This window comes from Octopus bimaculoides, chromosome 2 (genome assembly GCF_046866305.1).
Source record: "Octopus bimaculoides isolate indiv1 chromosome 2, ASM4686630v1, whole genome shotgun sequence".
In the NCBI taxonomy this organism is placed as follows: domain Eukaryota; kingdom Metazoa; phylum Mollusca; class Cephalopoda; order Octopoda; family Octopodidae; genus Octopus; species Octopus bimaculoides.
In genome coordinates this window covers 91,249,963-91,264,962 of record NC_142929.1, presented here as the reverse complement: position 1 = coordinate 91,264,962, position 15,000 = coordinate 91,249,963, and the positions used below count along the sequence as shown (strand labels likewise).

The 15,000-nt window shown below is 36.0% G+C and overlaps 1 protein-coding gene across 7 annotated transcripts in view; it reads left to right on the top strand.

Moving 5' to 3' along the window:
* LOC106874430 (1-phosphatidylinositol 4,5-bisphosphate phosphodiesterase epsilon-1) overlaps positions 1–15,000 on the top strand; it is a 1,217,386-nt gene that overhangs the window by 737,414 nt on the left and 464,972 nt on the right. For all 7 annotated transcript variants that reach the window (XM_089347149.1, XM_052978429.2, XM_052978428.2 and 4 more), the window contains 2 exons: positions 4,711–4,865; positions 11,104–12,714. In XM_089347149.1, the coding sequence (XP_089203275.1) occupies positions 4,711–4,865; positions 11,104–12,714 (1,766 nt within the window). The remainder of the gene's footprint in view (positions 1–4,710; positions 4,866–11,103; positions 12,715–15,000) is intronic.

The following is a 15,000-nucleotide window of genomic DNA, read 5'->3' as shown; positions in this document are numbered from 1 at the left end:
AAAAAAAATAGTGTAGTAGTTGAAGTGCACCGTATATTGAACAAATATGAAGGAAAAAAATGTGCGCTGACAAACGGGGGGGGGGAGGGCTCGGAAAATTCACACGGTCAGCCCTACACAACCCGAGCAGTGAATCTCAACGTCCGGTCACAGGAGTGAAACAAAAATCATGTAATACTTCTAATGCAATGTATATTGAACAAATATGAAGAGTTTTCTTCTATTCTTCTTCAGTCGATAAAATCGACCGCAGGACTTATTAAGCCTAGTATTTATTCTATCTGTTTCTTTTTGCCGAATCGCTAAGTTACGGGGGCGTAAACACACCAGCATCGGTTGTCAAGCGATGGTGGGGGAACAGACACACACACACATATATACGACGGATTTCTTTCAGTTTCCGTCTACCAAATCCACTCACAAGGCATTGGTCGGCACGAGGCTATAGTAGAAGACACTTGCCCAAGGTGCCTCGCAGTGGGACTGAACCCGGAACTATGTGGTTGGTAAGCTACTTACAACGCAGCCACTCCTGCGCCATTATAGAAATGTTTTTCATACAATTCTCTTTTAGGGTTAGGCACACGTGCGCAAAAGGGAACAGTTTGACCGTTGGAATCATGGTCAAATGAATGTTTTCGACACAAAATTCCTTTTGTTTTGCGAACAAAAGGAATTTTTGCGACGAAGGCATTCATTTGACCATGATTCCAACGGTGTTCCCAACCCTAAAAGAGAATCATTTGAACAGCGACAACCAGTAAAACGTGTGATTGCACACACGATATGACTTTGAAGAAGGCCAAATCGCTGGATGGATTTGTGTGGCGGTGCGGAAATTGTAGGGAAAGCATTTCTATAAGGACGAAGACTTTTATGGAAAAGTCAAAGTTGTCATTGCAGAAAATTTTTCTCATCGTCTTTCTCGAACATATCCCACCCCGCTTTCGCAGCGCGCATTTTTTCCTTCATATTTGTACAATATACGGTGCACTTCAACTACTACACTATTTTTTTTTCAATTTTTCCACCGCGTGCGGGTCTATATAAAAACCCAACTAAGTCTCAAGTGTATATATATACATATGGGCAACACACACACACACATACACACTAAATAAAAAATGTTAGTAAGTACAGAACTTCAGCATTATATATTAAGATGGACAACATACACACACACTAAATAAAAAAAAATAACAGGTATTTGTATGTATGTGTGTATTAATGTGTATTCTGTGTCTATATATGGTAGTAATTAAATGCGTTTTAAGAAAGATATTTAAAAAATTCAGTTTGTAAGGAATAGATGTTTGACTGTCGATCGTATTTGGAAGAGAATGACAGATATTTGTATGTATGAGTGTGTGAGTTCAAATTCCGCCAAAGTTGACTTTGCCTTTCATCCGTTCGGGGTCTAAAAAATAAGTACCAGTTGAATAGAGGGGTTCATATAATCGACTATTCTCCACCTGCCCGAAGCCGCCGTTGTGGGAAAAATTTAAAATAATAATAATAATAAATTAATAATAATAATAATGACCTCTGCCGATCAAACTCCCAGCCCACAACTAAGTCTTAAGTGTATATATATATGAGCAACACACACACTAAATAAAAAAGATGTTAGTAAGTAAGTGTTTTAAAAAAGATTGTTAAATTTTCAGATTAACACCCGTACGATTTGCACTACAGTGTTAGGGTTAGAGTTTGTTAGGTAATGATGCGGGTGTTAATCTCAAGATTTACGAAAAGATTTTCAAAAAAAACTCACAGTTTGTAGGGAATAAATGTTTGTTGATCGTATTTGAGTAAGATGTCCCGCTGGTAAATGACGGTGTTAGAAATGGAAAGTAAACTTATAATTCCCGCCAATTAGAATGAGGTCATTGGTAACCATAGGTACATATATATGTGTGTATTTACGTATGATTGGCAGTGTGTCTGTTTATTTGACACTCACTCCCCTTCGTTTCTTTGTCTTTTTTCTTGGCTCATTCGTAAACGTTGATAAGAGAAAGTAGCAATTGAAACGATGTGTAAGAGGAATAGAAATAGTTAATTTTAGAGGGGCAAAGTAATTTTGTATGTAGTTTTTAGTATCTGTCATTACAGTATCGAAATGTGATTGTTTCAGTTTTGATAGTTTTCTTTTTCTCCTTCCTTTCTTTTTGTATTTGTTGTTGGAGTTTTCGTAAAGGTTCATGAGAGGAAGTAGGAGTTGAAAGGATTTGTATTAGAAAGAGGAAATTAGATTTTATTAGGGAGAAAATGTTTACTTGTGTAGTTTTAAGGATTTTATTCGCTATTAGGAATTTTTTGGAGTGAAAAAATGACGCAGTGACCTAACTTATTGTATTTAGAATATTAATTGCGATTGTTTAATCGAAGAAATTTGGAATTGTGTAAATGTATGAATTTTAAACATACACACACACAGAGAAAATTTGCCTTTTATAGTATAGATCTAATGTAGAATTGTTTGTCTTATAGAAACGGTTATTTCATTCATTTTTTAAATTATTATTATTGTACAGTGGGATGATTTTAAAAGGACATTGTTTTCTTTCTCCGATCTTTGAATTCAAACAGATCAGTTTTATTTTAGCATCATGGTTTGTTTGTTCACCTTTCCATGCCACACCGGGTTGCTATCAACAGTTTTTGAATTTGCCTATGAGCACCTAACGTGCATAATGACTACATGCATGTGTGTATTGCATGAGTTTGTTGATTATATTGGCTTTCTCTCTTTATTATGCTCTTAGCTTTACTCTTTACCTGTAATGGAGAAATATTTCGAAATGTTTTTGCTGCCATTGTGTATACTTCAAATGCCTTTACTCCAATAGTTACTACGACAGAATCAATGTCCTTCATATTTTTTACCTCTCAAAGGAAACCATATTTAAACCAAATATAATTTTCTTTTTTAAAATATTTTTTGTCATAAGATTGAATGTCTTCTCCAGTGCAGTGAAAGTATTACCAGAGTGTGTAATCTGCATTAGATTTGATATTACTATTTCAAATGATTTGACTATGTTTATATGACCAAGCACAAAAGACAAGAACGACTTACTTAACTTTTTACTTAACTTTCTGAGGTTTACGGTCTTCGCTTTTGAATTGCTTGAATTTGGAAATGTTAGTATTTTATCTAAAGCAGAATCGAAACAAGATGGATGGCAAGATCTTGGAGGAACTTATCGCTACCTGTACAAGTAGTGTTTCATTAGGGAATCCATATATTCTCTCTCCACTACTTTCGCAAGAATATTTTCCGAGCAGGGACGTTCGGATAAACACTGATTCGTGCCATAGTTATCGAATTTTCCGTTTCTATATTCAAAGATAATCTAGTCACCAATATGTCATTTCTTTGTCGGTCAATGTTAATGGGTACAAATCAGTCAACAGTTTTATTTTCCCATTCAGTTATTTGCTCGTAGTATTTCCTGATATAAGTTCTATTGTAATTCTGCAGGTATTTTTATCTGTGATATTGTATTTGTCATTGTAACAATAATGACGTTTCAACTTTAGGTAGATAGTTTTTAGGGAGTCAATTAATTACGTCGATCCCAATATTTAAGGAACCATTCCAGTGACGGGGTCAATGGTGTCAACAAACCCCTCACTTGAAAATTGTTTGCCTTGTACCCAAATCAGAAACCATTATTATTATTATTATTAGTAGTAGTAGTAGTAGTAGTAGTATTAGTATTAGTATCATCATCATCATCCTTATTATTATTATTATTATTATTATTATTATTATTATTATTATTATTATTATTATTATTATTATTGTTGTTGTTGTTGTTGTTGTTGTTGTTGTTGTTGTTGTTAAGGTAGTGAGCTGCCAGAATCGTTAGCACGCTGGACGAAATGCTTCGCGGTATTTCACCCGTCGCTCCGTCTTGAGTTCAAAATCCGCTGTGGTCGACTTTTCCTTTCATCCTTTCGGGGTCGATAAATTAAGTACCAGTACTCCCTTCCCAAAATCTCAGGCCCTGTGCCTAGAGTAGAAATTATTATTATTATTATCATCATCATCATCATCATCATCATCATCATCATCATCATCATCATCATCATCATCATCATCATCATCATGAAGGCAGCGAGCTGGCGGATTCGTTAATACCCCGGACTAAATATTCAGCGGCATTTGCCCTAGCATTACGTTCTGAGTTTAAATTCCACCGAGATCGATTTTGCCCTTCATCCCTTCGAGGTCGATAAAATAAGCAGCCCGTACGCATTGGGGTTGATGTAATCGACTTGTCCTTTCCTCAAAATTGCTGGCATTGTGCCAAAATCAGCAAGGATTATTCTTATTGTTGTACTGGTTATGACTATAAACTACATCCGATAGTTGGACCATGGGGCCCTGGTTTCAGGGACTGAGGAGTGCAGAACCACCTCTTAGCCACTATTGTTTCCAGGTCTACTCTTGGCCCGGAGTGGTAGCACCTGTAAGGTTTCCAGCTATGGGTTAACTAGCAAACCCCACTGCGACTGGGGGTGGGGGGATCAGTAGAATGTAGTCGCCGTATTACCTGCGTGTCGTAAGAGGCGACTAAAAGGGACGGGAGCAAGGGGACTGGGAATCCTCTCTTCCTAATAAATCCAAATTCCTGAAAGGACAGCAAGAAAAAATTCTGTATTGTTACAATTAATAATTATGTTATATTTCTGTTTCAGCATTTCAAGAGACAGTGAGTAATGCTGTACTACAGGTTCACTCTCCCGAAGATAGTTTCATCGGATTAATGGCAATGGGACGAATTGTTGTCATCAATAAAAGCAATCGCCTCGAAGCAGCGTCTCTTGAAGGACTTGTTGCAGAACTCATTGAGGTTAGTGATCAGAGGCATTTTATTATATTATTTGCGTCAGTTTTCATAAAACATCAAACAAAACTTTTTATGTACGTCGTTTTGATTGTGTGAATGTACGGGATTTTGCAGAGAAAAGAAAAAGTCTCAGTGAACTGAAACTGGAGTTCGGTTTCAATTTACGCCCGCCACCTCTTTCATATCATTTTGAGTGACACCCTACTAATTCCATTTGAAATTATTGCCTTTGTTAAAAAGAAAGAGCTGGGATTGCGAACGTAACGTTTTTGCCTTCACCATGAGTGAAATAAAATAAAACAGATACTGATTGATATCAATAATAATAGTTTCAAATTTTGCCTCAAGGAAGGGATAAGCCGATTACATTGACTTCAGTGGTTAACTAATACTAAGTTTATCGACCTCGAAAGGATGAAAGGCGAAGTCGATCTCGGCGGAATTTGAACTTAGAACGTGAAGACGGACGAAATGTCCCTAAGCAAGGCTTTATTTACCGTTAGAACTTACTTGTTCATCACGCTAGTCAAAGTTATTTATACACAGCTAGTATCTCAAAGTGGCCTTATGATCTGTCAGAAATAGCAGCCAACTGACAATCATACCTACTTATAAGATGGAACGATATAATGAGTTATGTATGCTAGTTACTCTTTCAGGAAAAATAAATACTGAATACCTTTGATCATATTTATGTTTGATCAGGGATAATCTGGGAGTAAACAACAACATGTATTGGTTTATTTACTGCTTTTTTGCCAATGCAGGCCTTAAAATAACAAGTAGAGTCATCTAAAGTTGTGATTTAAAGGCCGGCATTGAAGTAGTGTCTTCTAAACATAATTTATTTTACATTCTTCTTTATTGATGCAAATAAAACTTTGATTTATTTTCTCATACACTACATTTTTCGTGAAGCAAAAATGTGAAATTGTAAAATTCATATAATTTCCAGAATTATTACCCACGTAATTGAAGTGAAATGCATGTAAATTGGAATCGAAAATAGCTAGTGAATCATATTTTCCATGAATTTACACTAGCTCTGGGGTTCTATCATTTTTCAAAGATTTTGTTTAGTTATGATCGATCAAATTTGTTTTTTTCTTTCCTTATTCAAAACACGAGCGTGTCATTTGGAAAAAAATTCCGGTACTATTTCTAGAGGCTTCGTTGATCACATAGAGATTCATTCGTTTTTGTAGCTACAATACAATGAATCTTCATGTCCAGATAAGAGCTGCTCAAAAGATCAATACTCTTATTTCGAGTCCACTTTAAGGCAAATTAATTACAGGGTCATTAGGACACTTAATTCCCGGTTACTTTTCAACCCATCTTGAATATTATCAGTGAAAGTTTAGTTTTTCATGATTGCATACACAATATAGTCCAGAAACTAATGTCTGGTTGCTCGTTATTGTATTTGGTTAGTCATCTGAAAGCAAATACCATTATAAGGTATTCGTCTTACTCTGTTAGATCTGCGAAAAGTCATCTACTTTTTAGCAATATAATTCCTAACTTAGTCGCAAGATATCCAAATTATAAGGCTAAGGAAAATAGGTAATCCCGGTGCCATTCTGAAGGGTCATTAAAGAAATTTTAATATGTTTCAAGTGAAATTCAAACACATTCTCAGAATTATTATCGCCCAGATCCTTTTAATTGTACGTTTGCTGCTCATAAAGAAGCGATGCATCGTGTTTAAGAGCGAAGACGGGTATGTAATGTTTGTCCATTGCACGAAATATATATAAAGTGTGTTCGCTCGGGGCTTTTCTGTCGATTGTACACACACACGCATGCACACATATACACACATACACACGAACGCACACGCACGCACACATACATACAGAACAAGGTCAAATTCGGTTTTTACCCCCTATTAAATTTTATGTCTTTTATGAGACTCCATTTTATCTCATGTCAGTAAAGCTGGGTATTTGGAAACTGTACAGAAGCCCGTCGTATATAGTTGAGCTGCAATTTAACGTTCCAGATTTGTCACCTTGTGCTCCAGCGATTCCACACGAGAATTACGCTAAGGTAAAACTGTTTATGCAATGTTCAGCCAGTTAGGCGCTAATTTCACAGGCAGTGGTTCAATTGAACAGTTGATTACCAATCGCCGAAACCGAAGAATATCCATTTCTACGTGTACATAATGCATATATAAATATATATATATCTCTCTCTCTCTGTGTCTCTCTCTCTCTCTGTCTCTCTCTCTCTGTCTCTCTCTCTCTTTCTCCCTCCATATACACACACACGTACATATACATATACATACATATATATATATATATATATATGTGTGTGTGTGTGTGTGTGTATACATACATACATATATATATATATGCATACATATATACATACACACACACACACACATATATATATATATATATAGAGAGAGAGAGAGTACACACTTACATACAATCAAATGTGTGCCTGTGTATGTACACACACACACACACACACACACACACACGCACACACACGCACACACACACACACGCACACACACACACATACGCACACGCACACACACTCACAGACGCACAAGTGTTCTTGTATTTCGGAATTCTACTTCACTAGAAACTGTTTTGAGACAGTGTGTTGACATTGAAGCAATAATATTTTAGAAGAGTCATCACTGTTATTTCTGAAAAGAAAATATGATATGATCACGTTTCTTTTATTTGTTAGTGTTAAAATTTACTCACACATCTGCGACCTGTTCACTAGCGCAATTCCTCAACAATGGTTTATCATTAGTTACTAACCAGTTTAGTTGCAGAACACTGGTACAAAATGAAGCAATTTATGCTCAGCTGAAAGGATACGCATATTGAACTACATGAAAGTTCTTGAGTTACCCAATTAAGTGGTCAGTTTTACACTAAATGTCATCACGTGAGAAGTACCACATTATATTCTGGAAAATCACGCCACTATTATCTGAATAAAGAGATGGACGTTAAATAATCAGATCCACTCTCTTCATTTGTTAACCTGATATTATGATTATTCTCTGAAAACTTACATCACCGTGTTTAAACTTCAGACACTTTCCCTGTACTAAACAATACTAATTCTATTTCTTTCATTCCGGCTCTTTATTCAGACGAGAGCACCCAACTCACGCCATAAGTAACCTTCCCGCTTCTTACACTTTCTTCTGTTTTTTCGTCAACTTATTTCGCTAGTATCTGATATTCTGCTTGAAATTTACGGACTGATATACGAAAAACAACCCATGCATAACCTTGGCTCACCAAGCGTGTTGTCAGTTTGTACATGACTGATTGAGACATGTCACAAGGTTCATTTGTTATACAGGAAAATTTTCTGGACATAAAGATATAAGTAATCCGCGTCTTTCCATATAATTTCTGCAGCCGTTACAGCAAACAGAGTGAAGTTGTAACCACTCCAACCATAAAAGATCGATTCAGTTTTATTACTTCCAGGAAGAATCACTTATCGCTGGCTTTAGTTTTCACAATGTTCCTCAATAGCTTCATTGCTCAATTGTCTCTTATGTTACCCATGCATATTGGTGATTCAACCCTCCTGCTTTAGTCGCTTTTTCGTCTACTTCAAGATAACTAATTTCTTGGATCACAATCTCTCACTTCTAAAGGAATATTCGTATTCCTCCTAGTCCAACTCACCTGTTCTGTACTGCAACTGGCATTTATTTCATTACCAGCTTCATCTTTGCTATCCTCAGTACTACATATTTTCTCTTGTGGTATTTCCTTCCTTTCACTTGTATTGGCTGTGTTGCATGAACAGTGATATCCATGCGATTGTCTGGCATCTTGCGATAATGAGGCTTTCCTGTAGTGCTTTTAAATGCGGCTGGAGATTTACAGTAAAACTACACATTCCGAGTCTTGTAAAACACGACGGAAGACCGAGACCCACTCTCGCTTTGTAGGATCTTGATAGGACACTTTCTCATTCTTTATATTCTGGTTGTCATACATATGTTTTGGCCATAAGAACATCAGTATAAAACCGTGTTGATAACACTGCACCTGAAATGCTCCAACCAAACTGCAATTGCCAATGACAATTAGTCCCTGTCTGAAATTGACCTCGATCTCAGTATTCATCTTTGCATTATTTGGTGGAATTGCATAGACAGCCCTAAGGCTCTTAACTGCCTATTTCACGATCAGTGGAATTTTGTCTCCATCCAAATATAAAGTAGAAGTTTTTAAAGTGACATTCAGTTAAGAAGAGAATGAGAAATTTTTAAACTTTCATGCGCAGCAGTCATAGTATTTACATATAATGATTTGTTCGAAGTACAGTTTTGAAATAAGGGTTTCCGTTAGAAATATAAGGTTGATATAGGATAAGAAATGCCAACAATTCGGTCAACTGTCCAATATCCTTTCAATCTACTATCTGTAGTTTTTAGATTAGTATATATTTACAGATAGGTAAGTATACACTGTGTGAATGCATTTATGTGAAAATGTTTATGTTTATATGTATGTATGTATGTATGCATGTATGTATGTATGTATGTATATATGTATGCATGCATGTATGTATGTATGTATGTATGTATTATGTGAGTGTGGTGGCTGGTTAGGAAAATACATTAAACGGATTTATGCTGTCGACCTGTACTTAAAAGTAAACGATAAAATGTAGAAAACAAAATGTCTAGACACACACACACATATATAGATACATAGATACATACATACACACACACACACACACACACACACACACATACACACACATATATATATATATATATACATATATATATATATATATATATGTATATGTATATATATATATATATATATATATATATATATATATATATATATATATATATATATATATATATATATATATATATATATATATATATATATATATATGTATATGTATATTTATATATCTAAGCCAATAAATCTATTAGTTCATTGTAATTAACTATACTGAATATGTTTATAGACTATATCTTGTACGCATTTTATCTAGTGGATATATTTACCAATGAACTTGGTCATTATTAATACAGAGTAAAAATATTTGGATAGATTCTTCATATTATCAGTAAATGAGATCACCATATAGCTAAATACTATCTATATTGTATAAGTCCTGGCTAGGCTTATAACCAAAATAGTTCGAGACATTTCGCCGACAGTTGCTAATACTTTAGACTTGCTCTGATTATTATTTAACAAAGGTTCAAGAAGTACTTTAACGTTTAATAGATTCCAATCTATAAACCGAAGAACCTGCCATATAGAAGTTAGAAGAGTCAACTTTTCTATGTTCAAATCTCACCAAAGGTCGTAGAATATACTTACTATTCTAACTGCACCCGGTAGTGGGGGCCCTGGTTCGGAAGTCCCAGTGTTTTGAACTTATTAACCACCATGTTTCCCCAGGACTTCCCTGAGCCGGAGTAGTAATATCTGCCATGGCCCTAGCAATATATTAATTAGCATGTCACAGAATTGCCTCAGAAGTGGTGGGGGAGGTTACTTATAGAAATTCCAGCATCCCAACAGATGCAGGGCAGAAGATGCATTTTAGCTCTTTAGCATCTCGCCTTAGAGAATTTAACCCTATAAATATCCTACTTCCTGTCAACTATCAGGCATGTGTCACATGTTGCACCGAACCAATTCAAGTTAGAAGGACGTGAAAGTGGGACTGGCTTAGTATAGACAATTCCCACTATAACAATAAACCTCTGCTACCTTGTGTGGTAATTTACAGAGCGCTTGAAAAACGTCATGGGAATAAACCCCTACAGAAAATTCGGAGTGAGGGACCCTAAAACATACATGTACCGTTATACTTAACCAATATGTGGCATCTCCTGCGTTTCCATGAATGCTTCAAGCGTATTGACTTGTCTTTCCTTTGCGGCGCCTCCAAGATGAGAGAGGTGGTAAATATACTTAGGACTAGGCATTGCTTCTGGAAACGGCCAAGGCACAGCAGAGATGGTTACATTACTGTCTTTGCAACACCGTCGACCAATGAAACAGGGCAACTAACTACTACTAGTTATTTACTGTTGAAATTAAACCTATTGTTCCTCATGCACTTTATATTCATTGATTTTGTGTGAAAGTAATGAATGTATTTTATAACGTATAATACTTCATGTTTTATTAAATATCATATTTATATATAAAAAACAAAGGTTTGCATATAACTTTCTATCTCTCGTTTCTAGGAAGCTGTAAAAGAAGAGAATGAGTGTATGCAGCCTCCAGCAATTCATCTCTCCAGTTCAGTTCAAAGTTTGTGTGATGTTATTGAACCAGCCGTCGATTCATGTTCACCCTACAAAGTCTCTCCACTTATTTCTCCAGCAAGTTCAGTGTCTTTTCTTGCAGATAATAATACAAAAACATTCCGAGAATTTTTACTCAGTGCTCTCCCTATGCTTGTCCATCCAGTTATCATATTACGCCTTTTAGCTCATAAACTATTTGGAAATATGGTGAAACGAAAAACCCTTTCATCAGATTGTAAATTAAAACCACCAAAAGTTCTCCCAATGGAAATTTGCCCACCTAGAGACAACTTAAGAGAAAATATGGGAGAGACAAATGGAGATGGTAACAAAGAATCTCTGCCCAAAAGGCGGAAAATTAACCTTCATGTACAAATAACAAATTCACAAGAAGAGAACAACATCGCCAATAACTCACTCAAGGTATGTGAAAGGGACTTAGCACGACCAAATACATTGCAAATAAAAAACGGTACAACCAAGTCTGCCTTGAGAGTGATTAGCGAGAGTTTGGTCACTCCTTTGGATCTGAATATAACTGCCTCTCCATGTAGTTTAGATAGCAATCATGGCACTCCAGATGGTGACGCGTCAAAAACATCCAGAAAGCTATTTCGTTGGCCAAGTAAAAAACGTCTTTCAAAATCCAATGTTAATGTTTCAGTGACACACAGAGATAGTGTGTGTAGTCAGTTAAGTCAAGTTAGTTCTAAGCCATCTTCGATTTCTTCCACTCCTGATATAGACATAGCTGCATTCCAACGAGAGCTTATCAACTTACCTACATTTGTAATGGATACTGCAATGTCAGACATTTCCCCAGTGTTTTCTCGATCCAGTTCTGTCCCCGAAAATCTGTCATGCCGTGTAGTTAGCAGCTCATCAGTAGAAGACACTCTTTATTCAATCACTACTGATAATTTTGCTTCGGATAATGCTTTATGTAACAAAGCCATTTTACCCAGTGGCCAAGTGCTTGATTCACTTTGTAAATCGACTTCAGCTGTGACCATAACTGCAACAAATATGGGCTCCGGCATGATAACAAATACAGATGAAGACTTTGCAGACACGTCCCTTACGAATATTGTGGTTCGATTCGAGCCTCCATCGTCACCCTTGGGTTCAAGTTCAAGCCAAAGTCCGCATACATTTTGTGACTTATTTACTCCTAGAAACTCTGTTGCAAATAGGGATGACAAAATAAATTTATCAAGCCAAATGTCCACGGATAATAATTCAGCGGTGATTGAGAAATTCATTGGTCAGTCAAGTAACAGTCCAGAATCAGATATCATTCCATCTTTCATGAATATCAACGGCAATATACAGATGTCTACACCTATGAGAAATTTACTAAATGAGATTCCTTATGATCATCGAGGTGTTCTCAAAGTCATGAATACGTGGGTTAGCGTGTGTAAGACTGATCTTGAGAGTGGTTCCCTTGTGATCCACGAAATGCGCGATTTCCTTAATAAGCTGTCAGTGTTAGGACATGATTACAAAGCATGGTGCCATCAGATAAGCAATTTACTACAACTCGAGGTAAGATGTTTTTTTTCAATTTTTAAATATTTGTTTTAGTTTTTTTTTTTAAGTCTATCATGATTTCGAAACATTCGTTTATATACTTTTGTTTACATTTCTACCAGATCAGCCCACTTTATTATGTTTGAAAATGAAAAAAACATGTCATGTCCTTTTGGGTCATTGGACAACACTGAAGGACTTGTTTTACTACGAAGCCAATTCTGGCTCTGATCCTTCCGAAGGAGATTTGGCGGTGTAATAAAACACATTGGGGATGGCCATAGCTGGAACATTTTGATCATTGGTTAACTTGCTCAGATCTAAAATATGGCAATGCAACAACAATGATATTGCAGTGTTTTCGGGAGTTGGTGTCAATCTAGTTACGTACATCCTTCTCCTTGTATGTGAATTCCTTCGTATGATCATATTTTAATGACGGTTAAGATGGAGATAGAAAATATCACCATCATGCTTTTATCTAATTCCATTCAATAACTTTATTAAAATGAAAGCAATTTGACTGAGGAGTCAAACCTTCGTTGTATAGCTCTGCTTGGTAAAATGCTTACAGTTGTTTATTTGTCATGTATTTAGTCTACGTGAATCTATTTAACACTGCAATATCAATAAATTCAACCTATTACCGGATGTTTAATCAGAAACTACAAACAGAAACAAACTTAAGAGAAACTGAACAATATAGCATTAATCTTTTGCATTTAATATCAGCGGCTTAAATCTCATCTAATGATCTGGAAAAATTAATAACATGGTGCAGCATACGTTGGTAGAGATATTGTTAGCTCCAGACAACGGGAAAATGCTCAATCACACGAAGATTATATTCAATGAACAATTTAATCTTTCATTTTTTAGACATTTCCAAATGAGACTAGAATAGAATAAAAATGTGAGACATTTCTACTTTAAATTCTGTTTCCGACTCACGGGTCTAGACGATGCTTGAAGCGTTGTTTTACTTACATCAACTAGTCACGACACAGAAGAAAGTGTAAAGGAATTTTATCAGCCTTAAATCGAAATATTGATGAATCATACAGTCGTATAAAAATTTTAATAAATAACGTTTACATGGATGAAAATCAAACCGTTGGGAACGTGATAGGACAACGACGAGGTTTATATATATATATATATATATATATGTGTGTGTGTGTGTGTGTGTGTGTGTGTGTGTGTGTGTGTGTGTGTGTATATATATATATATATATATATAGGACTGCCATGTTATGCTGGGAAATAATCTTTACTCTCTCCCTCTCTCTTTGTATATATATATATATATATATATATATATATATACAAAGAGAGAGGGAGAGAGTAAAGATTATTTCCCAGCATAACGTGGCAGTCCTAGTTAGGACGAATGCTACTGCTATTTAGCCCCAAGACACATCATCTCCAGCTGGCTATACGACACACTAGGTCCTTATATTTTCGAACAAGAGAGTTTAGCATCCCAACTCAGCACAAAACAATATCTGTGTATCGCGATTTCTGGGTTACTACTCTTAATCGACGCAGAATAACTGTTTGGTTAGAGGTGGCGCTGCTAAATTCTTGTTCACAGATATTGTTTTGTGCTGAATAGGTATGCTAAACTCTCTTGTTCGAAAATATAAGAACAGAGATAGTATGTCGTATAGCCAGCTGGAGGTGATGTTTCCTGGGGTTAAATAGCAGTAGCATTCGTCCTAACCAGGACTGCCACGGAATGTTGGCAAATAATCTTTACTCTAGAGTACTGTTACTGAATGTCTCTCGTTGAGAGATTTACAAATAGTAATTTTATATATTTATATATATGACATATCTAAGCAGAGTCCAGTGCAACATATTCCGGTCACAGCAGTGTATGTTACAGGAGAGACACTGCTCCCTTTTTCAACGACAGTATGTTCAACTCACTCGACTCATTGGCATAGTGTTCTAGCACACCGGCGTTTCAATATACTGTGTCTCGTCAGCTTGCGCCACTCGGAGCTCTGAGCAGCCTCTTTTGTTATACTTTCAGCAAAAAAATTGTTTGCTATTGGTGTTTATGTAAGCCAACCTATAAACAAGAAGTATTTATATGCAATGATTCAGTGAGATCTGAATTCGTTCACTAAAAGTATAAACAGTATCAGATACTGCATTTAGGTTCAGGGTCCGACAGCTTTTGCCTGACGAGATGCAAGGTGCTGAAATATCAATGTCCCAGAAAGTGTGTCTATAACTTTACACACTTACATCAGTTGCTTACATTATATCTCAATACATTACTTTAACGAAATC